General features: G+C 39.2%; 2 protein-coding genes across 10 annotated transcripts in view; both read left to right on the forward strand.

Annotated features, from left to right (window-relative positions):
- The window catches only part of IQGAP2 (IQ motif containing GTPase activating protein 2), a 124,970-nt gene extending 115,102 nt beyond the window's left edge, over nt 1–9,868 (forward strand). For all 9 annotated transcript variants that reach the window (XM_086869188.1, XM_086869186.1, XM_086869190.1 and 6 more), the window contains 8 exons: nt 915–1,017; nt 1,908–2,049; nt 3,783–3,870; nt 4,726–4,938; nt 5,788–5,948; nt 6,753–6,896; nt 8,368–8,476; nt 8,933–9,868. In XM_086869188.1, coding sequence (XP_086725314.1) covers nt 915–1,017; nt 1,908–2,049; nt 3,783–3,870; nt 4,726–4,938; nt 5,788–5,948; nt 6,753–6,896; nt 8,368–8,476; nt 8,933–9,046 — 1,074 coding nt within the window. In that variant the 3' untranslated portion in view covers nt 9,047–9,868. The remainder of the gene's footprint in view (nt 1–914; nt 1,018–1,907; nt 2,050–3,782; nt 3,871–4,725; nt 4,939–5,787; nt 5,949–6,752; nt 6,897–8,367; nt 8,477–8,932) is intronic.
- Nucleotides 9,869–13,781: 3,913 nt separating this feature from the next.
- F2R (coagulation factor II thrombin receptor) lies at nt 13,782–21,824 on the forward strand. Its single transcript, XM_086868070.1, has 2 exons — nt 13,782–14,085; nt 20,347–21,824. The coding sequence occupies exons 1-2, from the start codon at nt 14,025–14,027 to the stop codon at nt 21,546–21,548; spliced, it is 1,263 nt and encodes a 420-aa protein (XP_086724196.1). The 5' UTR covers nt 13,782–14,024; the 3' UTR covers nt 21,549–21,824.
- The last annotated feature ends 5,386 nt before the right edge of the window (nt 21,825–27,210 follow it).

Consider the following 27,210-nt stretch of genomic DNA (forward strand, 5'->3'; position numbering starts at 1 on the left):
TGTTTACCACATGTTCCTCCTAAAACTGGGTTTCTACTATCGGTTTCCTGGCTTGCAATATATCCCCTGTGTGTCCCCCGCCCAAGTTAAAAATAAACAACCCAGAACAACATTCCCCCATCAAAAAAAAATGCCCACAAACACCACAAAGAATCTCTCTCAAATACTGTCAGATACACTATGGAAAAGGTTGAATACCCAGCTCACAGCAGGCCACACCATAAGTTAGTTTTATTCAAGTGAAAACTAATAACCTAATCTGCCAAAAACAAACTTTCTGGTTTGTCCTTGTGCCTGTTCTTTTAATTTTTAAAGTGATAGACCTATGTCTGCACACAATGACCAGAAGTTATATGTGAACATTAGTGCTGATCAAATACTCCTTTTAGTGAGTCCAATGACTGACATAACATGTCTCTTATCTGCAGTGGGTGCTGCAGAGATGGTTCCTCACTTAGAAAATATAGTCCTTTCTGAAAGGTATCACCAACACTGTTGAAAGCTACTGGAATGGATATACAGAAAATAGGTCCCTTTCTATGGATCACCAACACTGTCTTTATTTCTCTGCATGTTAAGGCTGCAGCACCAAAATGCTCTGCTTGGGATTATTATCCTTTATTCTGTGACAGTTAGGACTTCAGTAAGTCCTATTTGCAAATCTTCTGCTCAGCCATGACATTTAGCACCCCAGAGATAACTGCTGGAGGAGAAAGACAAGCTGTATTACAGCAAGGGCAACTCTGAACTCCAGCCCAGAATCCAGGGTGCTTCCTGGCCATGGGAAGGTCCTCCATAATCCTGATCATGCTAGGTCTGTGTTTTTCAACATTTAGTTCCCAGATTTATTTTCACATATAAAGATACCAGGAAAGCTTTTTCTGGATGATGATTTCACTCACATGTGTTTACAGCTGCTTTTGGAACACCAGGATGCCATTGCCACTGAGACTAATGACCTGCTGAATGAATTGCTGGAAGGTCTGGGACCTGTTCCTGATGTAGAATCTTTCCTTGGTATGCTGTTTTTGTCTTCATGGGTAACTTCATTCTAGGGGCAGAATTAAACAAAGGCTCGACTTAAATGCTCTTGTGTCTCTCAATGCAACAGCTTCTGCTTCTCTGTTTTCTACAGAACTCTCTTCCAATCACTTATTGTAGCATTGCACCTTATGTTTGAACCTTTTCTAACTACAATATTAATTTTAAAAGTTAATGTGCGATTCAAAATTCAAACATTTGTAATATTTTGAATGATCCACTTGTGCAGATAGGAAACAAGTTTTTTTTTAACAATCTGGTCTCAAGATTTGCTAGTGTTGGGTAGAAACTCAGAGAAAGTATACTGATCCTAAAACCAGCCATTTTTTCTTTCAGTGCTTAATTATCCAAATAAAAATTACTTCTTTTAAATTAAGCAAATTTCTTAGAAAATAATACATTTGACTGACACTTAATTCACATATTTTGTAGAAAACTGTTTAGAAAGTAGTTATGAGTCGTGGATAACACCAACATTCAAGTTGAATGAAGTCAAGGCTGATAACATAGCTGCTACTCTTCCATTTCTTCACCATCACTGCAAGTTAAGATAAAGGATGTAACATTGTTTATATTATTCTTTAAGAAGGCGACATGAAAGTCCTTTGCACATCAAGAGCCTGAAAAGAAAGAATTGGTGCAAATTGGTTTCCAAAATATTGTAACCAGGCTTATAAGTAGCTAAGTTATGGTTTTGATGGTTCAATGTCGAAAAAAAGACTGCCTCTAAGTGGAAGGAATAGAGGTGCTATATGATAAGCTTAATATTTCTGATTATTTGCAGTGATAATCTAGGTACTTGTTTGCTTCATGTAATGAGTCATGGGAAAATTGGAAAACTTGGAGTAAAATATGCTTCCTTTTAGGGGAAGGAGCTGTTGATCCCAATGACCCCAACAGGGAAAGCACACTGAATCAACTTGCAAAAACAGAGATTTCACTGTCTCTAACAAGCAAATATGAGTTACGAGAAGGTGAAGATCAGGATCTCAAAAGTCTGATGATAAAGTATGTTTTGCTCAAAGATTTATATTCTGGCAGCGCTTTTTGTTTGTTTCTGTCTTTGTTTGTTTTTCAACATTGCTTTTTAAACATTTGACCTTCCTAAGTACATTTCTGAGGTGCTGAGTGCATTCAGTTTTCAAAAGCCAGTCTGTGTTATGTGCTACTCAAACTTTTCCAAAACTCAGAAGAACTGTCAGTTTTTCCAGAAAAATAAATATATTCCCATTTGTGTTTTGGAGCATGACTGTATCATTATCTAACCTAGGAAGTGTTTTTTCATGAAGCTGTAAAAGCACTCTGCTTTAAAATGCCACAGCCTTGGGAAAGCAGAGATGAAAAGTCTAGACGTATAAGGGTCAAACAGTATTACCATGTCCTTTCCTCCCCCTCAAAAATAAACACTTTCCTGATACATTGTCATCAGCCATTTGAAAAGAGTGTAACTGTTACTTCAGGCAGGAATTGTGGATGCTGTATGCTTTTATCTAGGAAAGAAAATTTGGTTTATTCTGTCTGGTGAACAAATGAAAAAATGGCTGTGGGGATACTCTGGAATACACATTATTTTATGGTAAAAATTAATCATATAACAGCACTTAGTTTCACACAACTGGCACCCATCTTTTGAAGTTATTTCAAGCTATCCAGAAAAGGGATTGACCTGCTTAAGATGCTAGTACAATCTGAGGAGGGGGGAGAACAAGATGCTGCTCTCCTCTATTTGAGGAGTGTTTATAGTACCCCACATGTGTGAAGGCAGAAGCTCATATTAAAAGGGAATGACAGCACCAATAACCAATAAGGTGGGCAATAACTAGGAAGGAAGACATGAGCTGTAATTCAAATCTGATCTATTAGGCTGTTTTGGTTTGGTTTTTTTTTTTAATCTGAAATAATTCTGGATTTGTTCAATGGCGTGAAGTTTTACTTCTGATGAAGTAACTGTATCTAGGTAGACTACCACTTGAAGCCATTAAGTTTTATCATAGAAATTTTGACAGTATTTAGACATTTTCTTTGGAAACTTAAAGCTGCATCTTTAATTTTCTGTTAAGAATAATGAGCTATTTTAGTAATCCTGTTCTCTCAATTAATAGAATTCTGTGGCAGGATGTTCTTGGAAGCATTATGAATGAATAGGCAGCAGGAATGAGATAAATTCTTACCAAGAAAACCTAACCTGATATGGTTAGCATATCAGGGTGTAGCAGCTTCCGTTTTACAGCAAGGAAATGCTTGTCTGTTGCCACTAGAGAAATATCTGTCCTTAAGTGGTTTGTGTAAATTGCACTGCATCAAATGTTAAAGTCCTTCAAAGTCCAGAAGTTCTGAGTGCATTTTGACTTCATTCAGGAATGATGAGTAGCTCAGGCTTTTCAAAAGTTACATTTCTGTCTCCTGTTTTGTCATGACCACAATTAAAATCCACATGTGAGTTGTTGCTTGTATTTTTATTCAAAGTAACAGCTTAACTGTGCTAGTTGGTTATCTGTTTTCTAAAATAAAAGGAGGGAAGCTTACATGTATTTCTTTACTCAGACTGTGTGGAAACCAAATACTCAGTATAACTTAACAACACTGTTAAGGGAAGCTATGAAACATAAAAAGCTAAAAAGCAAATTTTAGCAAGAATCCATAATAAAGGGGGAGTTTGCTACTTTTATGGCTGAAGAAATTACATGTACAGGTGATCAAGTGATAACTGTTTTGTAATATCCATAAATTCTTTTCAAAAGGACCAAAAGACTCATTGTGGACGTGATACGAACACAACCAGGGGATACACTCTTAGAAATATTAGAAACACCAGCCACTGCACAACAGGTAAGTGTTACACTGTGTCTGAATAGGGAAGGAAGTATTTTATCACAGCTATTTGAAAGCCTTAACAGATCTCTTGACAGCTTTCTCCATCACATTATAATAATGAAATTGTTTGTTGATGGTTACAGTTTATTCAGATTTAGAGTCTTCAAATCATGAAACTTGTATAGTTGTTTGGGGTTTTTTTTACTTTATAATTGGAAATAGCTTCAGACAGAAATAAAACATAAGTCTTGATGAGAGCTAGACTAAATTAGAATATTTTTTTCTTCACATTTTTTGTAAACATGGTCTTTTCTCTCCTATTACAGTCCAATCAAATAGCCTTTACTACTCTATGTTTTCTTTCCCCCCTCATTAAATTCAGTATTGTAACTCAAGTTCCCTGACCCTTTAGTTTATTTACTTAATCTGTCCAAGCAAATATCAGGGAACTACTGCTATCCTTAGTATGGGAATTGAGTGGGAAGAGCTCATACTTGAAGTCCTTCCTGCAGACACTGACACACAAACTGCATTTTAATAATGTGCAGATTTTAATTAATCTCAGTGTGTGCATATGTAGGAAACACTTGTGAGATCTGGACAGTCTTCCCACAACCCAGTGAAGTCACTGAGCCTGCCTGAACTGGATATTTTGATTAATTCAAATGTATGTCTAGGTCTTGTCACTACATACCCAAGGTATGTCCAAAGGCATAGTAAATAGGGTACTTTGAGACCAAGTGGTAACAGGACATAAAGCCTGCACCCTGACTCTTGATAATCTCCTCTGAGAATTCAATGTACTTGAACATTTAACAGTTATCAAGATCTGGAAAATAACTGTTCTGCATGGTTTTTTCCTCCCCTCAGGAATCTGAGAACTTGAAACTTGTAGAAAAACGTGCCATCTTAGATTCCAAAACTCCAGAGAAAATGAAGCACAATCAATCTGTTTTTGAAGATGGGCAGCTACCAATAGAACAAAAGAAAAGGAAAATTCAGAGAAATCTCCGGACACTGGAACAAGCAGGACTAGTGTCCTCAGCAACTAAGTACCAAGAAATTATAAATGAGATTGCTAAGGTAAACAAAATGTTCCCCTGTGTATTGATGTTTTTTTAGCATCTAGCCCAAATCCATTCCAATTAGAGAAGTAAAATACATATTTTTCAGGGAACGTTATCCTAAACTATTGAAGTGTCCGCATACGAAGCAAATTGTTTTAGTTTCCTGGCAAAATAAGTGAAAGACAGTACACTCCCGCATAACTGTCTGAACTGAATGTCATAAAACTGGAACCTTTGTTATCTGAATCTGATATTGAATTTGATGCTGATGATGATTTAACTCCCCCTTAAAATGTTTCAGTGTAACTTCGTATATTTTAACAGTAATTGGAATTGCTCAATGGCAATTTCAGTTAAGAATGGCTGTGGTCTTGATAAGGTTTCAAATGACTTAAACCCCTATGAAATATTACCTGATTGGTATTAACACTGTTCTGCTGTGGTTGGGCAGGGACACAAGAAGAAAAGTGGGCCAATGTGGTGCCCATCCTGACACTGGAAAAGCACAGGGACTATTCTCAACAAATCCTATTCCACACACACAACCCATAGAAATCATAGGATATTGAACTATCTTTATCACAACCAGGACAAATTCCTTATGAGCTGTGGGTCTGTTAGGCCCTGTAGGGCACAGCAAAGTTCAGTGTAACACCACTTGTACTTATAACTAGCAATGTGATTGCCATATAAACAACCTGTGGTACTCCCTACAGTCACTGTTCTTGTAAGAACTATCATGATGGTTTTGTGCTTTTTCTCAGTACTTAAGTCAGATTTTGTAATTACAAATTGGAATGGTAATGAGCTAAGTATTTTTAAAATTTTAATTTAATAAAACAATTACATTAATAAATTTATTTAGGATATCCGGAATCAAAGAAGATACAGACATCATCGAAAAGCTGAATTGGTGAAACTCCAGCAGACATTGAATGCACTTAACTCCAAGACAGCATTTTATGAGGAACAAATCAATTACTACAACACCTATATAAGAACTTGCTTAGACAACTTAACAAGAAAGTGAGTTGAGTCTTTCCTTCTTTAAATGTGTCTTTTGTGTATTTTATCAAGAGGGAGAGTAGCTGTTAATCTGTAGTTTAAAGTTTTGATTCCAACAGATTGACAATCTACAAAACGTCCACGAGAGCTGTAAACTGCATCAGCATCTCAAAATTAAAATCTTGCATTTATTTAAGAGTGCCTTTGAGTAAGAAAAGTCTGAATTGTACAGATATTTTCAATACATTTAATTGGTGTTACTTTGAGATCAATTTGCATGCTTGGAGGTCATGAAGCTTTGGGAAGTAATTATTGGTTTCTTCCTTCTTTAAAATGTTTGGGGTTTGTCTTCAGAATGGAAAAGGGGGAAATAAATGCCTAAACAATTTTACCTTTCAGGTATGATGCAGTTACTTGAAAGCAATCCCCCCCACCAATGCTACCAAAGGGTCAAAATGAAAACATTTTACTGACATGAATAGGAACTTTCCTAGTGCACTCTTCATTGATCCAAAAATTAACTCTAATTACAGAGTATTTACCATTTACCTCACCTTAAGTTTACAAATCGCTATTTTAAACTGTGGATTGTGGACTCTTTAGGATCAGAATTGCATTTCACAATAGAATTAAAAGAAGCACTAAAAGATGATCCAAAATCATTGGCAAGACATTTAGATGATTCACTGTGTGCTAAAAATTCCTCTAACTCTTAGATTTTTTTGGCTGTTAAATATTGTGTAGTTAAATATGGATAGAAGAGTAGCTGAAGTATTAAGGATCTGACAAACACACCAAAAGCCAGTTTTCTTGTTCTCTTTCCAGAAATTCACGGAGGTCAATTAAATTAGATGGAAAAGAGGAGGCAAAGGGAAGTAAAAAGCTGAAACAGACCTCACTAAAGTACACAGCTGCAAGACTGCATGAGAAAGGCATCATCCTAGAAATTGAAGATCTTCAAACCAATCAGTAAGTGCAGTACAAAACAATTCTGAGCCTTTTCTAATCAACAGTTTCTGAAGGGGCCTGGATTTTGATAAGAGATCTTAACAATTTCCTGTGCCACAGTTAAAGTTACCTCAGACTTGTGCTTTCAGAAGGATGCTACAGTCTAATTGTCGTAATTCATTTTTTCAATTTGTACCTTGCTCAATAACTACCTTGGGAAAATATTTTAACAAGCCAGCCCTAGCACCATCGTACATGGACAAGTGCAAGTTTGGCACCAGACTTACTCCTAATGATCACTGTGGAGGCAGGCCAGCCTGCCAAGGCTTCCCCTTTGAGGAATGAAGCTCCTGGGGGAGCTGTGATAAGCTTATCAAGACACCCCTTAGAAGGGACCTTCCTCTCTTGTCATGGTGAGCTATCCCACCATACTTGGTGGCTATGCTGATCCTTTGTAACCCCTGGTACCACCCTGGCTTTCCCCCATAAAACCCTGGCCTCTGCCCAGTTCAGCAGGGAGCTGCTGTCCCTGTCTACCCTTCTCAGAGCTGCTGGACAATAAAGCCATCTCTGTGGAATCACCACACAACGCTCCTGTCTCTCTGTCTCTGAGCTGACCTGGAAAAACCTCACGGGCAGAGCTGAAATCACTTGCAGCCACAGGCTGCCCCTTGCAGAGGTTACCCGGTGGCCAGGGATCACCAGAGACCCTCTGAAGGCTCTCTCATGGGACTGCTCTCTCTGGGAAAGTCGTGGCTTCCCAGGTCAGACCTGGCCTGGATCACTACAGACCACATTTTTAAGCAGTTGTAGCAATTTTTTTTCATATATTGACCAGTCACTTTCAAATAACTTGGTAAACCCCAGGTTTTCTGCTCTTCCTCACTATAGCAGGGTGAATGTATTTGCTAGTTTAACGTCCCTTTGTAGTCTTCCATTTTGAGGCTGTGGTAGTGAAAGTCTTCCATTCTTTGCACCTTCCCATTCACCTTCTGCATGGAAAAGGTTTTTTTGGTTGGTTGGGAGGTTTTTTTGCTTGTTTTTTGGTTTTTTTTTTCAAGTGGATTCTCAGGTAGAGGAAATCAGATGAGGCAAATACATATCTGAAAGGAGACACTTGGGCATGGCAGAAGTAAAATCTGGCCGTCCTTTGTTTTGTTTTGTTGAGTTTTTTGTTTGTTAGTTTGGTTTTGGTTGGTGGGTTGGGTTTTTTTGTTTGGTTGGTCTTTTTGGGTTGGTTTTTGGGGGGGGGATTGTTTCTCCAATACAAAAGACTTTAGAATTCAGTACGTATTTCATACTACCAGTAGAACAGAAAATCTCTAAGACACTGCATGGAGTGAAGTGCAGGCAGGGATAGAGTGATTCTTTTGACACCAATAACACTGCTAGTGGTCAAAGTTCTGTGTTCTGCAGGCTTTTTCTCCAAAATTGTCGCTGGATTATATGAAATTGCACAGCCTATGTGCTCAACTACCTTTCTCATTTCAAGGTTTAAGAACGTGATGTTTGATATCACACCTGGAGAAGAAGTGGGTGACTTTGAAATCAAAGCAAAATTTTTAGGAGTTGAGATGGAAAAAGTGCAGCTCCACTTCCAGGTTTGAATTTTGTTACTTTGCTATATAGCTGCTGTTGCATTTCCTGTAGCTACAAACTTTTCCAGTATTTTTTTCACATGGATTCATGAACCAGTCAATCAGTACAGAGCAGCAGCTCATGTGGAGAATAACTATATAAATTCTACAGAACACCGGGCATGGGCATTGAATTAATGTTTATCTTGGGGCAACTACATGAAATCAATCACCACATTAGTTCAGTGGCAAGCAGGAAATACTAAAAGAAAATGGAAATACATATAAAACAGTATTTCTTCTGGTTTGCTGTTATTGACCAGCTGCAGCTTAGGATTGTAATGCTTTCTATGTGTACCCAAATTGTTGCTTGCAATTGTTCAAGTTATGAAGAACCTGGACTGGTGATGTTTTATCACATTTTGTTACTGTAAGGTATGTTTTTAGACAGACATTAATGATTTTTTTTTCTCATTTCAGGATTTGCTTCAGATGCAGTATGAAGGTGTGGCTGTAATGAAAATGTTTGATAAAGCTAAAGTGAATGTGAATTTGCTCATATTCTTGTTGAATAAGAAGTTCTATGGAAAATGAGTACTTTCAGATATCATGAGCTTCATCAATCAGTGGGAAGTCTATTCAGTATTTTTTTGCTTATAAGCATTTGAAGTTTGTCATTTGATGCTTGTTAACTTTTAAAAACACACCCTAAAACACCAAATGTTCAGAAGAATGTACACAGTGCCTTTTCAGCATTGATAACAAAACAGAAAACCAAGAAATTGATTTATTTAAACAGTTCCAGATTTCATTGGTGTTGGTACTTTCAAATCAAAATATTCTTTAGGACATACAGCTATTGCGTAGATTTTAAGGTAGGCAGAAATTGAATTTAGTTAAATATATAAACTTCCTCCTATTGAAACATTTTAAAATTACCTCAGATACATAATATAGTTGATACTAGACTTTAAGTATTTACCAAAAGAAAACCTAATTTGTTTCTAAGGGATAGTTTGAGCAAATATTTAGTTACATACTAGGCCTATTTTGTGGCAGTTGTCAATTGCAAAGCAAACTTATTGTGCAATTCAAAAAATTTTATAGGTAATTTTAAAGCGACAATAACAACTTTCTTCAAAAAAATGTATTTTGCGATTCATTCCTACTAAATGCACTACTGCCTCGTGCAAAATGACATTTTCTACTTTCACAGCCTTTGGAGTGGTATTGGGGAAATCTGAATAGCGAACAGTTGTTCAGTTTGAAGTATTTGAATACCTAAATTGTGCCTGTCTGTCTTTTTTTTTTTTTTTTTTTGTAAGAAAATAAATGCAATAAAATCAGTATTTAGATTGGTTTTTTAAAATATTCTTTGGAGATTGTTCTATGTAAAATAAACATTACCTAATTAAACTGGCTTGGTCCCTAAATTTTATTTCAAGGAATTACTAAAGCTTAGATCTAGATGGTAATTGGAAAAATTTCTTTCAGTGTGTTTATAAAAGTGCATGTAATTAAGCCTGAGTGTCCTCAGTACAGCTGGGGAAAGCTGCTCGGCAGCAAAGACTTCATGGCCTTTATGCCAATGTGATAATGATTCTGCTTAGGAATTATCACTTATACCTACAGAGCAAAAGTTTGTGACATAGGTAATGTGACCAACAGAAAATACTTCCTTCTCTCACTTTTCTTGTGACAAACACTTCAAAAGATAGACAGTGAGACATTCTGGAATGAATTAAAAAGGCAAATATTAAATAAGTATTACCTCTGCTAAGGGAATAAAACATTGTTAAGTCAGTGGCAGATACATGGATTACAAGCTCAGCTGATAACTGATCTGTGGTGTTACACAAGCTGAAAAAATTATTGCATTTGCCAGAGATATTAATTTAAGCATGACATTAAATTTGAACGCATGACTACTTTAAAACAGTTAATATCCCTAATAAAAGGATTAAAAAACTACTCCATGATTCTATTTTACTGCTATCTGATTATGTATAAGCCATTTTAATGTGACATAAATGCTGCAGTATTGATACCCTGGTTCACTTGAAACAGCTGGATAGAAAAGAGAAAGCAGCGCTTCACTTTTCCTTCCAAAGAAGCGAAGTGAATTTTATTTGGATATTAATTCCTGATCTTTTGTTCCCCTTTTTATTTGCAACAGACTTGACTAAAGTCTTTATTTTTAACAAACTCTAGCTGGGCACTACATGTGCCACAGCTGTGATGTTGCTCCTAAGAACAGATTCTTGAGGTAATGTGTAAAAATCCTGGAGCTGTGTTGATGAGACATGACAGAGCCCGCTGCCTTTATGGGAGTAATTCACTCCTGGATATGCAATTTTGTGTGATACACTTGACACATCTAGTACCTGCCTCGTTCTAATGCAAATAGCACATTCCTCAGTTGTTTCCTGGAGTAGGCAAGCTTAGAAAAGCTTCTTTGGTCCCCACGTAGTGACAAGCACGAATAGTACAGTCTATGTGCCAGGATGCCCCTTTTCCAGCCATTTCCTGGGCTTCCTGTTCTTTCTAGTGCACCTAGATTCCTATTTAATTTCTTAAATAAATCTTAATCTTAAAGAGTGATTCCTATTTAATTTCTTTAAACTCCTTTGTAAGCTTTTTTCCTTAATTAGCTAGTTCCATTTAGGGCCTTTAGTCACTGAACAATAATATGAACCCTGCTAAACAGGACTGACCACAATGTTTTCTACCTACATGTAAGACTGATGGTAGTATGAAGTACACAGAAACGAGAAAAGTGATTCTGTTACCACCCAGTGCTGCTGACAGCTACTAAGTACAACAAAAAAGAAAGGCTTTTTAGAGGCTACTGTAAGATGCAATGTGGGGACTTCAACATTAGATAGGCCTTGCTAAAACCAGCTTCAATCATGCACTGGTAGTGTGGAAAGACTTTCATTGCTGGTTCAAAAGCTGAGGAAAAAAACCAGCATGACTGAATAGGGCCTACGCATCAGTTGTCACTACCAGAGAAACTGTGTCTTTCCTTGCCTATCTCTCAACTTTGTCCTCCTTAACTCATGGTAGTGAAAAGAAATTAAAATAGGCAATAGTCTCAGTCTGTTAACCCCGTGGCCTGCATTTTTCTGTCACATGTCTTGAAAGTTGACTAAGAGTGCTTGGCGGCTAACTTAGTTTATTTTGGAACTTTTCCATTTTCAAGGGCCTCTGAAGATACAAAACTACCCACAGAATTGCAGAACAACATCCTTCTGCTTAGGCCAGGCAGACAGGAACACCACCACTAGCACTGGATTTGTTTTGTTTCACTTTGCACTGATCTGCAGACCTCCTTTAGCTGTCAGTCTTTTTAGAGAATAGAGGAGTAAAAACAACAACCTTCATCCCCAAAAAATCCAAACACTGACAGTCACATGTGATTTCAAAAAGTTTCTAACTAGGTATTATAACCCTCTACCCAGATGACTTGATTTCCCTGCTTGAGGTATGTTTCCATGCTGATCTTTCAGCAGTAACTATCCACCTCTGACACGTACCAGGGTAATCCATGTATTAGCAGCAAGGAAGATCTCCTTCCACAAACAGTAAAACATGAGGCAGTCTCACTAGATAGGTGCAGACTTCTTTGGTAGACTTAGTGTGTTTAGCAGGAATGAAGTTTTTCTCTTCAAAAACCCAAAACTCCGATAAAGGTGCAAGAAGTAGAATTAAAAACTAAAGATTTAGAAGTCATGAACTCTTCACCTCTGTTACAGTAGGTAACCTGCTCACCTCTGAGAGGAAGGAGCAAGTTGACTCACAAAACTACACAATACGAAACTTAAATTTGGTTTTCATATGGGGATGTAAAATATAAAAAGCATGGGTTTTATTCACTTGCTGTATTTATAGTAACTAGGTTACAAAGATGAAAGAGCATAGCCCTATGACTGTTTCTAATGTCTGTGACTAAAATACTTCCTGGAGGTTCAATCTGAGTTTTACTTCATCTGTTTCACAAACTCTGTAATTAATATATTCCTCAAGCACTCAGGCCCACTGGTTAAGTCTTCTTGAAATGTAAGAAATGGCAATATCTGCTTTTTTTGAGAACTTGAGTAATTTTTACAATTACCTGTTCTAGTTCAGTACTATTTTGGGTTTACAAAGTCATAAGAGTTTATGTTTACAGAACTGTGAGACCACAGAAATGACCAAGAATAGCCTCACTTTCTCTTCCCAGATGAAATAATTAAATCTGATTAAAGTATTTTCTAGACAGATGATTAATTCAATTAAGTATAAGGCATTTTTTCTAAGTTCCCTAGAGCGTGGGGGTCAATAAGAGCTGTAGAAAGGCTGGCCAGATGTAAAATTTGTGTTTATTTCTTGCTCTATACAAATGGAGTCAGCTTCAACCATGCTATAACGAGCACTGTGAGAGGAACACCATAGAGACATAGAACTTACTGAGAACCAGTACTTATAATTAGGGAAATTTGTTTTCCATAATTTTTATTCTCCATTAAAAACAAAGGTCAGTGTTTCTGCAGTAATAAAGGCACTCCATACATATAAGCAAGTTAAAATCAGCCTTCCCCTCCTTACCATTTTTTGTCTGTACTGCTGTAAAAAGAAAGATATACAGATATACATGGAGGGGACACCCTAGCAAGCCAGCATCCACTTTACAGCTTCTGTCTTACAGGCTTTATAAAAACAAAGCATTTAAACATCACTGGGATATTTTTAAAGCAAAGCATCTAAATAATAGCTGCAAAATTACCAAATATTTTCCTATACAACCTTCATGTAGGTTCCACTTCATCCACTTCTTGATAGAGTAGCATCTCTAAAGGAGCGCACAAGCTTTCGCACATGCCGCTGGACTGGGGGGTGGCACCACTTTCTCGGGGATTTTGGACAGCGGACAGGGCTGCGGGGCTGGGCAATGAATCACTCTTGGGTAGCCCTGTGTTTGTAGAGCAGTTTACTGAACACAGGCAAGACAAGCAAGCTTGGACGCCATCTCCTTTATACGGAGTATATCGACTGTAAGGGGCTTTCCTGAACCAGCGTGATTTTTCAGCTATGAGTAATGCAGCCATTTCAGCTGGCCTTGGAACTGCTCCCGTGAGGCATTCGGACTGCAAAGTTGGCAAACTTAGTTTAGGATAATTCCTCGAGCAGAACCCTTTGTTCCAGAGCTCCTGACCTCTCGCTTCCCGTGTCCCAGCCGGCGGCGGGGGCGGCTGCCGGGGCTCTGCGTCCCGCGGGGGCGGCGGGCGCTGTCCCTCCGCCTTCCCCTCCCCTTCCTTCCCCTGCTCTCTCCTCCCCTGCCCCCGAGCCCCTTCCCTGCGGCTGGAGGAAGTCCTGTTGCGGCTCTCCGCCAGCCCCAGCCTTCTGTGCGCTGCGTTCGGCAGCCCCGCGCTGCCCGCACGGGCGGGCGGGCGGGCGGGCAGACAGACGGGCAGACAGACGGGCAGACAGACGGGCGGACGGACGGGCAGACGGACGGACGGACGGACGGGCAGACAGACGGGCGAGCGGACGGACGGACGGACGGACGGACTGCGGGAAAGAAGGCGCGGCCATGCGGCCCCGGGCGCTGCTGTGCGCCCTGGCGCTGCTGTGCTGCCCGCCGGCCCGGGCAGGTGGGTCCGCGGGGAGGCGGGGGCCGGCCGGGCTCTGGCGGCCGCCGATCGTCAGAGCCCGTCCTAGGCACAGCGCCGTGGGGCTGGCTGACCCGCAGCCGGGTCGTGCGCCTCCCGCCGGGGGGCTTCAGTGCGAGCTCGGGCCGAGTTTTCTTGGGCTCTTTGTGCTGGTGGCAGCGGCGAGGGGAGGCTGTTCTTGGCGGTGAAGGATGGCTTGGGGTGACGCCGTAGCTAAGGAGGCGGGCAGGCAGTATCAGGTGGTGGCGGAACGGACCAGATCGGCCAGACTCCTCTCTCTGCTGGATTCTCTTAACTTTTCATTAACAACGTAAGAGGAGGGAGTGACAGATGAATCTCTAGGCGGTGCAAACCTCGGAAGGCCTGCCAGCACAAAATAGTTAAGAATATCCACCCCAAGTAGATAGATGACTTTCGTGGTTATTTCACTAATAGCAACATCAGCACTCTGACTGATGAGTCCATGGGTCCGTCCAGCTCAGAGCTGGACGATGGAGATGCTGGGGTAAGGAAGGTGAGACAAGACATGAGTGCATGTAACTTCACACCTTACGGTAGAGGTACAGCAGTACAAAGGATTGTACATTTAGAGATTAGCACGGGGTTTTTTTTTGCTATTACTGTTTTGCTTAAAAAAAGTTTCAAGATTTTTTTCAGTCAGCTAGTGGTGATAGTGCTGCTGTAGAAATAACTTGGTCCCATGAGATGGCCTGCAGTAAAGCCTCAGGTCCTACAAACGTAAAACAGCTGATTGGATGAGCAGCTAAGAGGAAATTTCAGAGCATAGCACACTGCGACTGCTGAGCTAAACTGAAAAGGGATACACCTACTGTTTGTAACTGTGCTGGGAGGGAAGCATCAAAGAGGGCAAGTAATTTTTGCTAGACAACTTTTTGGCACAAGGACAAGCGGGAATGAAGCTGTCGAAATCATGTTCATATGGAAAGCCTTAGGAAAATATCTTTTTAAGAAAAGGAGTGGTGGTGTAAAAGAAACATGCTAATGCTAGGAAAAAGATTTTACTGTTAGGTGCTATTCTTCCAGTTGCTTCATGCACAACAGAACTAACAAAACCCCATCATCTGAATATGTCCTCTGCTCTTCTTGTGCTCACTCCCATCGTAATAATATAATTTCCCCACTGTCCTAGACAACCTTCCTTGTTTTTACCACGGTGTACTTGGTTCCTGTTGTCCATGCACTGTTGTGTCCTGAGGTCTTCTCTGGCCTTGGCCTGCAGCTTTTCTCCTGCTTTTCCCCATCCTTCACTATGCACAGTTACCACATTACTGACCTGAGCTGTTCCTTTGGGCAGGTGAAAAAGCACTAGTTTTGGCAGTAGGTTGGTGTTAAGTGCCTACTGATTATCTGACCAGGTGCTGTTGAGGTCTGAATTTGTCTAGACTTCCCTGCCTTGGGACACTGCTGGCAAGATAGATAGATGTCACAGTTTGTAGCCAGCATATGTAGTTAAAGAGATGAGAAAGGAGAGTAAAAAGGAGCAGACACCCAGAAGAAAACAATAGTTCAAGAAAATGTGTTCAGATTGCTACGACATCAGTTGTCTAATCTAATAATGAATTCTGTATAAATGGAGATGTGAACTCATAAAAATTCAGTTTTATTTTTTTAACAGCAAATAACTGTCATCACTCCTACAAGATTGTGTCTTATTTTGTTCCTTGATGTGTCTGGCATGCACTTCACAGTCTGCTTTCACACGCCTAATTTATGGGCCATTGAGTAATTTAGACTCTAGATGCTTATTACTTGGAGTTATACAAAGCAGGGATAAGAGAAACCTATCTGTTATAAGCTCATATGCAGCTGTCACCAGTAATGCCCAGAAATCAGTATTAATTGTTGTCCAGCAGCACACAGGGAAGATATGTAATTGGCTTGTGTAGCAGCCTATTCTCTAGTGTCTCACATCAGAAAGACATCCCTTGGGATATAAAGTCTGCCGGTTTGTAACATTCTGTCCATACTTAAGGCTGACAGAAATATTTTTCAAGCTTGTTGTGGAGCTCAAGAGTGCTCTTTAAGATTGGTCAAAGCTGTTGTATTTTTGCTGTCTAATTCTTTCACAGAGTGGTATGCAGAGTAGTGCCTTGCATATGAAAGTAGACATGAAAAGAAATAACAACATATCTCTGTATTTAAAAAAAAAAAAAAAAAGTCAGGGTAAGCAGCATATGTGTATACTAATTGTGAGATGAACAAAATTACTGTAATACTTGATAGCAAATAGCACATTGTGGATCTTTAAAATTAAACCATCACAAACTTGCTGAGCTTTCTACGTAATTTCTCTATGTCCTTGTTGGAGAACTGATGAAAAAATCACAGGGACTAAAAGAAAACTTTGGGCAATTTGTGTGTCGTACTGATTCTTTGTAATTTTTGGCTTTGGAAGTATTTGTTGGAAGCAAAGAAAAGACTGCTTATCATTCAGTGTCCTGACTACACGTACCATAAGGATAAAACCTCGGTGCTTTATCCTACTGTTTCTTTCTTCATAGTTTACTAAGCTTGTTCTTTCATACCTGTTTAAATTTTATAGGTATTTTGACAGAGCAGTTATTCTCATTGCTCATACGACAGGGTTACTATTCGTTATAAAAGTAGAAATCAACCAAGCTTGACTTCTTCCAAAAGGACTGGATGACTGCCTAGGAAAATAAGATGACTCTTTGAATATCTGTGATCTTTATATACGTCTTTACTTCTGTTTTCTTAACAGATTATTTTAATTATTAAAAATAATTAAGCTGTAGTGAAATATATTTTAGACAAATGGTATCTATAGCTTGAAACCAGCTAGAAAAAATAATTTCACACATTCTGGTGTAGTTGTAGCTATCAGTAGTAGTTTCAAAACCTTTTCTGTAGAACTACTGTATATTGGCAGTCTTGTAATAACCCAGTTTAAATGTAATGCCTCTTTCCCATGTTGACCTTTTTGTTTGCTGTGACGGTTCATTACGATCTTTTGAAATAATATGACAGGATTTCATCCTGTTCCCTTCTGTAAATATGTCTCTATCTTCTATCTTTTTCATATAAACACTGGCACAAAAGGAAATACAAAACCTCAGGAGAGTATCTGTCTTCTTTTCTGTTTCAGAAAGTATGGAAAGCATTTTTTATTTTTTCCTAGAATTATGCAGACACTGTCATACAAGCAGCTTGGTAAAGGATAAGAATTGATACATGGCTGTCAAGCTTTCAAATTAAATTTAGTTTCATTGAGAAAGTTTAAGTCACTATTCTTTATATTATCAAGTGGTACAGAAATAGCAGGTGTGATGCTTCGTTACATTTTCCCACAAAGCTGGCTTGCAAGTAGTACCTCATGTAATCTAAGTTCAAGATGGGGACATGGATTGAGAACAGGAGTCAGCATGGAGGTGATGTTGACAAAATGAAGGTTGAGTTCAGCTCTTAGAAGGCCTTTGCTTATACAAAGAACACATACAAAATAAATAGTTTTCACCAAATTAGAATACTGTTCCAGAGAATTTTAACTAAACTCAAATTATTTATAATTTTTTGTTCTGATTTATTGTAATAGGATTCTATTTTTAGAAAATTTCTGTAATGGAGTAAAAGTGACTCTAAAGCCTTTCATCTAATAAACTTGTAAGTAAGATATCTCCAAGAATTCAGGATGTAATTAAAATTATTAGCCATGTTCAATTAACTATAAGCAACAGCTAAGACAACGTCTGGTCGTCAGGAAAACATACCTGTACCAATCATAGCATATTTTTCTTGTTACATATTTTTATATTGTTCTCAGTTGTAACGAGAAGTGGGTCGGGTTATCACCCATGGCATCTGCACTAAGAGACTTAACCTTAGCCATTAGGGGTGGGTGACTCTGATTGGGTTGGCTTGCTAGTTCCCAAAAGTGTGAAACCATTGCACAGCTCACGTCCTTTAAAGTTAAGGGATACTGAGATGAGAGAGGTGCTAGTGCCTCACTTACCATGTTATGCAGTGGTAATCTTAGCAACCCAGTTCTTAACTCCAGGCTTTACCCTCTCTCCATTCAAGTCTGTTTATATCTTGTGTTCCCAAAAACATGCATTCCTCACATGGAACCATGTCACCTTTTTGTCTGGCTCTCCATACTGTTCTACAGTGGTGGAGAAAGCAAGAAGGACCTTTGGGGGACAATTATCATTGTCTTCTCTTTCAGTAATTTTCTGGTTTGGAAATCAAAGTCTTAAATTCATAAAACTTGTGTGTACTGGAGATACTATAGGTACAGATTTTTCCTGACTTTTATTGATGTTTTCACCATGGAGACTAACTTCCGGACGTAAGAAATCTGGGGAGAGGGGGTGTTCATTCAAGTATTGTTATAATCCTCCCAGAAGAGATGAAGAGCAGTGGTGTCCTTTGTGACATATTTCTATTGCAGTGATCATTGAATACAGAAAATCTCCTAACTCTTTGATGTCAGCCACCAGCTGAAGTTAGAAGGACTTGTTCTGCAACTTAACGGCCAAGCTGGGAGCTGACTCTTTGAGCCATCCAACTGCTTGGACTAAATTTACAAAGAAGTGTTACAGATTAAGGTTCTATAGCTCGGCCTGCTGTTCTTGTTCTCTTTAAAAAGACAGAAAAGACCCTTGTATAAATGCGTTTAGTGCCCTTCTGTGCAATCACCAAATCTCATGTACTTTCTGTAATTTCTGCTTCAAACTACATCATTCTTACTACAGTCGCTGTAACAAGCTCCCAGCTACCGGCAGGGGTTGCAATCTAGCCACTTTGCATATGAAAACTATTCTCTCAAACACTTCCCTTTTGTTCCTCTGCCCCTAGAATGCTGCTGTGACGAAGCATGGTACATAAAGCACAGCCCCTCTAAATAAAATCATTAAATTGCCTTACCAGTCCTCTGATCTCCCCCCACATTCTAGTTTGAATTTCACAAAAATCCATGCTGGATAGGGCCCTTCTCTCACTGCCTGTGCACAAAGGGAGGTGACTGGCTGCTTAAAGCTGCAGCCACTCTTCTCTTTGCCATCTGCCTCCCTCAGATGCTTTGGTTAAAAAAACTGGTTTCAATTACTATAGAGCAAGTAATTGCTTCTACCAAGCAGCATTTTACACAGGTGAATCATTACCATGTACTTTCAGCTCACAGATCTGAGCTAGGACACCCTCATTTTTATTTTAATTGTCTAAGATCCAACAAAAGATCAATTGCACAGCCAAACAGGTGACTGGTTAGTTGAGTAACTGTAACTTTCTCACGTCTGTCTACCCACAGTACACTTGAATTACTCTATGCCAAAGCAGATTAAGCCAAAACTGAAAATGGTAGGTCATACAAAATATTTCTTCATAAAAAACAACTTTGCTGAAATAATGCCTAAATAGCATTTTTGATTGGCTGGGGATTTTTTATTTTTTTACATAAATAGTCCCCTGCCACGGATTTAATGCTTTATCACACTGATTTCCTGTCTTACAACATTTCAAAAAGCAGAGATAACCTGTCCTGACTTAGCTACCAAACCATGCTGCAGAAGACCTTGCTGTAGAAGGAGCTGTAGGTTTCAGAACCCTGCCCCAGGGGTATGCCAGACGCACACAATCCTGCACACCATGGGTTAGGATATAGAACTTGGAAAATGTTTAAGCACCATATGTGGCTACCTGTCTGTCACAAGCAAAAGGTCAATCCACGTCTGCCTTGAAAACTGCTCTGCCATCTCTCTTGATGGGAGCCTTCGGGTTGAGTAACATGTCTCCCGAGCACACAGAAATATTTCAAAAACGTGATGTTTTAATTGCACTTTTTGTGATTTTCATGATGAAAAAAGTACTAGTGTACTTCCAGTGGGAATTTTGTGTATGAGTACTAGTATCTATGCCAGCATCTCATTTCTTAAAAAATGTGTGAAGGGTCTGGCCAGGACAGTTCGAGGCTGGAAAATTCTCTCGTGTTTGTGCTAAAGTTGGCCAAAGAGAGCATAGCTAGAATCGCTACTAATAAAAGCTTTCAAGCTAAGAGATAGGAGACAAAGGAGGACATCTTACCCAAAATTGTAGCAGGAAGAGCTCAAATAAAATGGCTGACCTGTGGGCAACCTGTGCTTTGAATCGGAAATTGCCCTTATTATTTTGTTTACCTAATGTAATTTTAACTTTCCTTCTTGAAAGATATTTTCACTTCCCTGTACCATCTAAATATTGGTTTATTAATACTTCCTTTCTTTTCAGGCTTTCCCAATAACAGCAGCATACCAGGCATCAGAAGTTTTTCCATTCGTTTTTCTTCCAGTCCAGAGGCTGATCTTATACCTATTGACGGTGATACTGAAAATGACTTGGAAGTTGGATCAGGAGCCACCAATCAGACTGGATTATTCCTGCATGAACAACAAATGATGTCAGTTCAAACAGCAAGATACCTCACTAGTCCGTGGCTGACCCGTTTTGTTCCTTCAGTTTACACCCTAGTGCTTGTGCTGAGTCTCCCTCTGAACATTACAGCCATACTTGTGTTTCTGAAAAAGATGAAAATCGAAAAGCCAGCTGTGATATACATGCTGAATTTGGCCCTTGCAGATGTTCTCTTTGTAAGTGTGCTTCCGTTTAAGATTGTCTATCACTTTTCTGGAAATGACTGGGTTTTTGGGCCTCAGATGTGCCGTTTCATCACTGCTGCCTTCTTCTGCAACATGTACTGCTCAATAATGCTTATGACTAGCATAAGCTTTGATCGCTTCTTAGCAGTGGTGTACCCCATGCAGTCCCTGGGGTGGCGTACACTGCCTCGTGCCTCACTGGTTTGTTTCATCATATGGCTTGTAGCGATAACCGGAGTTATACCTTTTCTCTTGCGAGAGCAAACAATGGAAATACCCAGGCTAAACATAACTACCTGCCACGATGTGCTGAGAGAATCCGAACTTCATGGCTATTACCTCCACTTCTTCTCTGTCTTCTCTTCTGTGTTTTTCATAGTGCCGTTTATAATTTCTACTGTCTGTTATGTGTGTATCATTCGCTGTCTTAGTTCTTCCAACATTGTTGCAAAGCAAAACAAGAAGACACGTGCCTTGCTCTTGTGTGTGGCTGTTTTTTCTGTTTTCGTTATTTGCTTTGGACCCACAAATATTCTCCTCTTTATTCATTATATCCATTTTTCATATGACAACAGCTTAGAGTATCTCTACTTTGCCTATCTACTCTGTGTTTCTATCAGCAGCATTAGCTGCTGCATTGACCCCTTTATTTACTACTATGCTTCTTCTCAGTATCAGAGACAATTTTTCAGTCTCTTCAATTGTAAAAAGACTTTTGATCCTAACAGTAGTAGCAGCAGTGGCCAGTTGATGTCTACTGCTAGTAGCAGAAGGGCTACGTTGACTACTAATGTGAATAACAGTGTCTACAGGAAATTACTAGCAATCCATTGAGATAATGTATCTTATAATTGTTTAATTTTTACAAGGTTGCAGACAAAGACTGTTATATCCAAGGAATGCAGAACCTTAAATCAAGTTGCTGTACAATATGTAGCTCTATAAATCCAATATAGTAATACACAATTCAAATTAAAGCTCTGTATGTGTGTGTGCATAGATGTATGTATAAATATGTATAGTATATGTAAATACGTTAATGTAGAGGGGAAAACTAATTTCTTAATAATAGTTGTTGAGTGTTTTTCAAATAAACTTTTTTCAGACAAATCCTTTGCATTGTTCAGTTTATTGTAGAAATCCCATTTTAGTATTTTGAACTGTATCTATCAGGTTGAATAAATTCTTATATATGGAATCACTCCATCCATATATTTTCCTCCTATATGTCATTATTTCTAGAATTATCTAGTAACTTATTTTCTTGGCATTATTTTGAATCTTGGGACATTGAAATTGTTAATATAATGTTTTCACATATTCCACTTCAAAACATTCTGTATCTATTTCTTAATGTGAGGAACCAAAACCCAGCTATTGCTTGGTGCAGTGTGTGACATGGGAGATAATTTCCAGCTGCTGGAGCTAGCTTGTTTCTGGTGTTCCTACCATTAGTATATGCTAGACATTTTGGTTAGGAATGTGGTATTTTTGACAATCAGTTTCACAAAAATTTGTGAGATTTTGTTTCACAATAAATCCATGGCTCTCAAAAACATACAATGGAAAAGCTCTATTCATCACGTTACGCAGTTTCCAAATACGTTTTTCTAGCACATAGTTATTCACCATGCATATATTTAGGATTTGAAAATATCCTTTATCCCTGCTAGCAGGGACATTTTTCACATTTTACGCTGTGTCCATATCTACTGAAATAGCTGCAGTATTTAGCTAACCAACAGGTAACTTCATTCTGTGGAGCAGTCTTTTGCTACGAAGAACAATAAAGCAAAAATAACAGAAATTCAGTTTTAGAAACAAGCACTATAGTCCTATAGGTAATAGGACTGTACATGAAAATGGAAATCAAATTAAGTAGAATTTTGTTTATAGGATTTGCCACAGAAATCTGAAGTACAGCAGTGGAAAAAAGCTGTCTTCAGCACAAGTGATACAAGACCTAATCTTTCTGCATACAGTGTGACAGTGAGAGATTTTCTAACCATGATCTCCTGTTGGTTTGTGTCTGCTCCTTAGTGGATTTAAGCAGGATTAAGTATTGGATTACCAGAGTTTCTCTAGATTTTTGTTCTCAAGGTTTTGCCATTTTTAAGTACATAAGTGAACAAAAATACAGGTATATGTAGTTTGCAAGCCAAAGACACCACATACAGTCAAGAATATATGTGTGTGTGTGTGTGTGTGTAACTCAAGTTACATTCTCATTTTGTTTAATATCACATTAGGGATGGTCTTGTTTTTCAGCAAAATCTAAATCTGTCTTGAAACTATGGAATCTGCTCTTTGCTGGCTGAAAAGTATTGGCTCTGGAGTTACAGACTGGGGGACTGCTTTTTAGCCCAGATTCAGAGGAAAGCTAGGAAGATGATCAGAAGAATGGAGCATCTCTCCTACAAGGACAGGCTAAGAGAGCTGGGGTTGTTCAGCCTGGAGAAGGCTCTGGGGTGACACTACTGCAGTCTTTCAGTACCTGAAGGAAGTTGGTAAAGAAAGACAGGGAGAGGATAGGATATGGGCTAATGGCTTTAAACTGAAGGGTGTAGTTTTAAATTAGATTTAGAAAGAAATTTACTGAGAGGTTGGTGAGGAACTGAAACAACTTGCCCAGAGAAGTTCTGGATGCTCCATCCTTGGAAGTGTTCAAGCCAAGGTTGGATGGGGCTCTGAGCAGCCTGGTCTAGAGGAAGGAGTATCTGCCCACAGCAGGGGGTTGGAACTGGATGTTATGTAAGGTCCTTTCCAATCCAAGCCGTTCTATGAATTGATGGTTCTGAGCTGCTGAGCATGGTATGCATAGGATGCATGCAGCACAGCAGAAGGTGGTAGCTTTTTGAAGAAACTGAACCAGGAAACTACTGCAATTTAGACTGACATGCTTAAATTAACAGGAAAACTTAACCATACCTTCATGCTTACTGCACCTTGCACTGCTAGCTGGGAAAGAAAATTAACAGCTTGTTTCAGGGGGAAGAGGAAGGAGAAAACATCTGACCAAGAGAAGTGAAACCACTGTATATGCTGTTTTACCTATACCTTCTGCTCTTCAGTCTTTCCTTCACTTTTTTTCCATAATGTTGGAGATAAGATGCATAATTTTCTATATGAAGCAAGCTTACAATCCTGTACTATATAACATTTGGAGACAAGGATGTGTCAGGTGCTAAACATGCATAAGGAAGCTTGCTAATCTTCCAGTTATGCCAACTGCATGTTGCAGCAATACTGGTGGAGGCAAGATGTGTTTCTGTTGGCAGAATACCTCATATAACATTAACTGGTATACCTAATTTCACATGGGGAGGATTTGCTTAATTGAGCATGGCAAGGATTTTGCAGGGATTGGTATGTTCTCACTAGAAGCGCTGCATCAGGGAATGTCGAGCATGCACCTGCCTTACAGCCTGCCACCTGCAGCCTGACTGCAGACAAAATACAGTCTGCTGGCTGTAAGCTCTACTTCCCTGTTTAGGTGAACCCTAGCCAGAAGCGTGAGCATGGCTGCAAAGTTTGTTAACAGTGTTTAGCACCAGGCAAACTGCATCAGGTTATTGGATCTCTCCCCACTTTAGACAGGATCAGAAATGGAAAGAAAATACAAGCCAGCTAGTAGATCATCAGTTACAGCTTTGCACTGGAGCTCTCCAAGAGCTGCGGGAAGAATAAGAAGGGTCTAACATGCTGGGTGCAATATTCAAATAAATTCCTGAATAAAGCCCTTTTTTTTTTATATAGTTTTCATCTCTTTTGATCTGACCACAGTTTAATCTTACAAGATGCTGAGCAAATTTAAAAAAAAAATGAAAAACCCAAATAAATGCTTTTTCATTATATTTTGCAAGTGCTGTAGAAATGGTTTAGTCATAGCTAATACAGCTGGAGAGGGTGAAAACTTAACATGTTATAATCCAAGTCAACACTAGAGAGCACTAGAATAACTCAATAATTAAGATATGGCTGTTGTAATTTGACTTGTTGGGGAGGATACCACTAGAAACCAGATCTGATTATCATGCTGAACTGTGAAATACTGATTAGCCCTCTCAACCACTATGTGTGCTTGGAAAAGTGAAAAGATACTGGAGCTTTGTTGGAAAAGTGGCTTTATTTTAAACAGAATCTGTGAAAAGGTTCGTCAAAATTTTGGGAAATAATTTTTCTTATCTTTGTGCTACCAGCCTTAAAATCATGGTGCCTGTAGTGTCTAAACAAGCTTCTCAAAAGCAGGGTCTGACATTTAAAACATGTCACTAAATGCATAGCATACAACATTAACTCCATCAAGGTCAGAGTGGACAACATCAACCTACAAAAAAATCTGTCCTGCTGTTCCCTCACTAAAATAAAAGTGAATGACATTGTGTCAAATTCTTGTTCATTCCTTAGCAGACCTGGAGAAGTCACTGTTCTTGTCTTTGGATCATTTTGGTTTCGTGTTAGGAAGCTGTTGTCTTCACTATTTTTTTGTGCCACACTATTATGTACAGGAGCCGGCAATTCTTGGGAAGTTTTTATGTATGCTTTCTCATCCTCATGGATGGGGCAGCATGTGCCCAGAGCAGCAGTGCAGGTGGTGGCACCGTGCCTGGGCACAGGGCTCCCAGTTCATGTTCCCATGGGGCTCACAGCCTGCTGCCACTGGCTTGCCGTATCTGTCCCTTTGACTCCTGTACAGGTGGCCAGCTTCTTTTACAGATGTTTTCCTCAGAAAGGAATATCGAAATGGAAAATAATTAAATAGACTTTCAGAATCAGATTACCACTAAAAATTTTATCATTTTTGGTGCCTTATAATGCTCTTTTTTTCCCCCCCTCAGATATGTGTTATAATAATATTAATGCAATTCGTTTGCTTAAAAACTGGAAAGAGCATTCACCATCAGCAGTACAGGAAGCAGGCTATGTTCCTTAGACCAAATCTTTTAAATCTCTATTTTAGCCAGGTCCCTCTACTCAATTTATACTTCAGAGGATGGGGAGCCCTTAGACCCTGTGTACCTGCTAGAAGGGGATATGGTGGTACACAAGCCAGTGGTAATACTGATGTGAAATGATGCTGCTGAACACTTTCTTTCTCAAGAACCTCACTTAATTGAAAACAGACATCCAGCTCTGAAAGGGTGCATTTTATCACTGCCACCTCCTACTATGTCCTGTTTACTGAAACCTCCCTACACACCGAATGTTTCTCATCCAAGACAATATCCCACACAGTTCCCATCATCATTTACACAGCAAGATGCCTTGGAGACATACTTTCAAAGCACACAGGGTTTTCTATCACCTAGTGAGTCATTAGTCAACAACTTAACTCAGAGATTCAAATATTTCTTTTCTGATATGGTCACTTCTGTGATTTTCCTGCCATCTTATCTCTTTTAAAATAAACAATCCTTACTGCCTATTCAATCTTCCATTGCTCATCAATATTCTTGCAAATAGAAGAATCACAGAATATTCTGAGTTGGGAGGGATCCACAAAGATGGAGTCCAACCCTTGAGTGGTCAAAAAGGGGATCCAGCCCATGACCCCCATGTTACTAACACCATACTCTAAACAAGTTTTCTTCCTGCCTGCAGCAAACCTATGGATTTGTAAAGTGATACCATTCACACCTGACATGTTTTGTAGGAAACCATATAATGAAAGAAATATAAGTTCCAAAATTGGGTCAATTAGCATAACTGGAGTAATTGTATAACCTGAATGTGGATAAACTTTTACAGCTTGCCTTAACCATGTGTACTGAGAACTCAGTCCCAGATGGGGAAGAACAAAAAGAGGGAGAAAATGTTGCCATCCAAACTTCTACATTGTTTTATCTGCCTGTTCAAGTGTTAATATTTCTCCCTTGTTCTGAATAACTCCACGGATATTTTTCTTGAATGCTTTTCCTATAGGTCACTGTTGTGGTTTGACATTAGCCAAACACCAGGCATTCACAAAAGCCATTCACTCACTCTTTCTTGCTACAGTTGAGCAGAAGACAGGGGGAAAAAGAAAATTAACCGAGGGTTTATGAGTTAAGAGCTGAGAAAAACACTCTAAGGACAAAACAGGTTCAAATTTAAAGGTATGAGGTACATTTTTTATTAACAGAGTCAGAAGAGGATAATGAAAAGTAAAATAAGCCTTTAAAACACCTTTTTTCCCCCCCAGCCCCTCCCTCTTTCCCACCAACAGCAGAGGAAGATAGGGCATGGGGGTTTTGGTCAGTTCATCACCCGAGATCTTTTTCTGTTCACTCAAGGAGAGGAACCTTTTCTCTGCTATGCCCTGGGGTCCCTCCAACAGTCAGTCTTCAAAAACCTGATGCAGCGCATGTCACTCATCCACGTGGTGGTCCTTCAAGGATAGGTTGCTTTAGTTTGGGAGAAAAGGCCCTCTGTCTCTCTCCATTTTTGTAAGCAAAGGCCTTCTCTCTCCACCAGATCTCCCACTGGATCACAGCTTTCTCCAGCATCCACCCCCTCT

This window comes from Cyanistes caeruleus, chromosome Z (assembly GCF_971803275.1).
Source record: "Cyanistes caeruleus chromosome Z, bCyaCae1.hap1.1, whole genome shotgun sequence".
NCBI classification, from domain to species: domain Eukaryota; kingdom Metazoa; phylum Chordata; class Aves; order Passeriformes; family Paridae; genus Cyanistes; species Cyanistes caeruleus.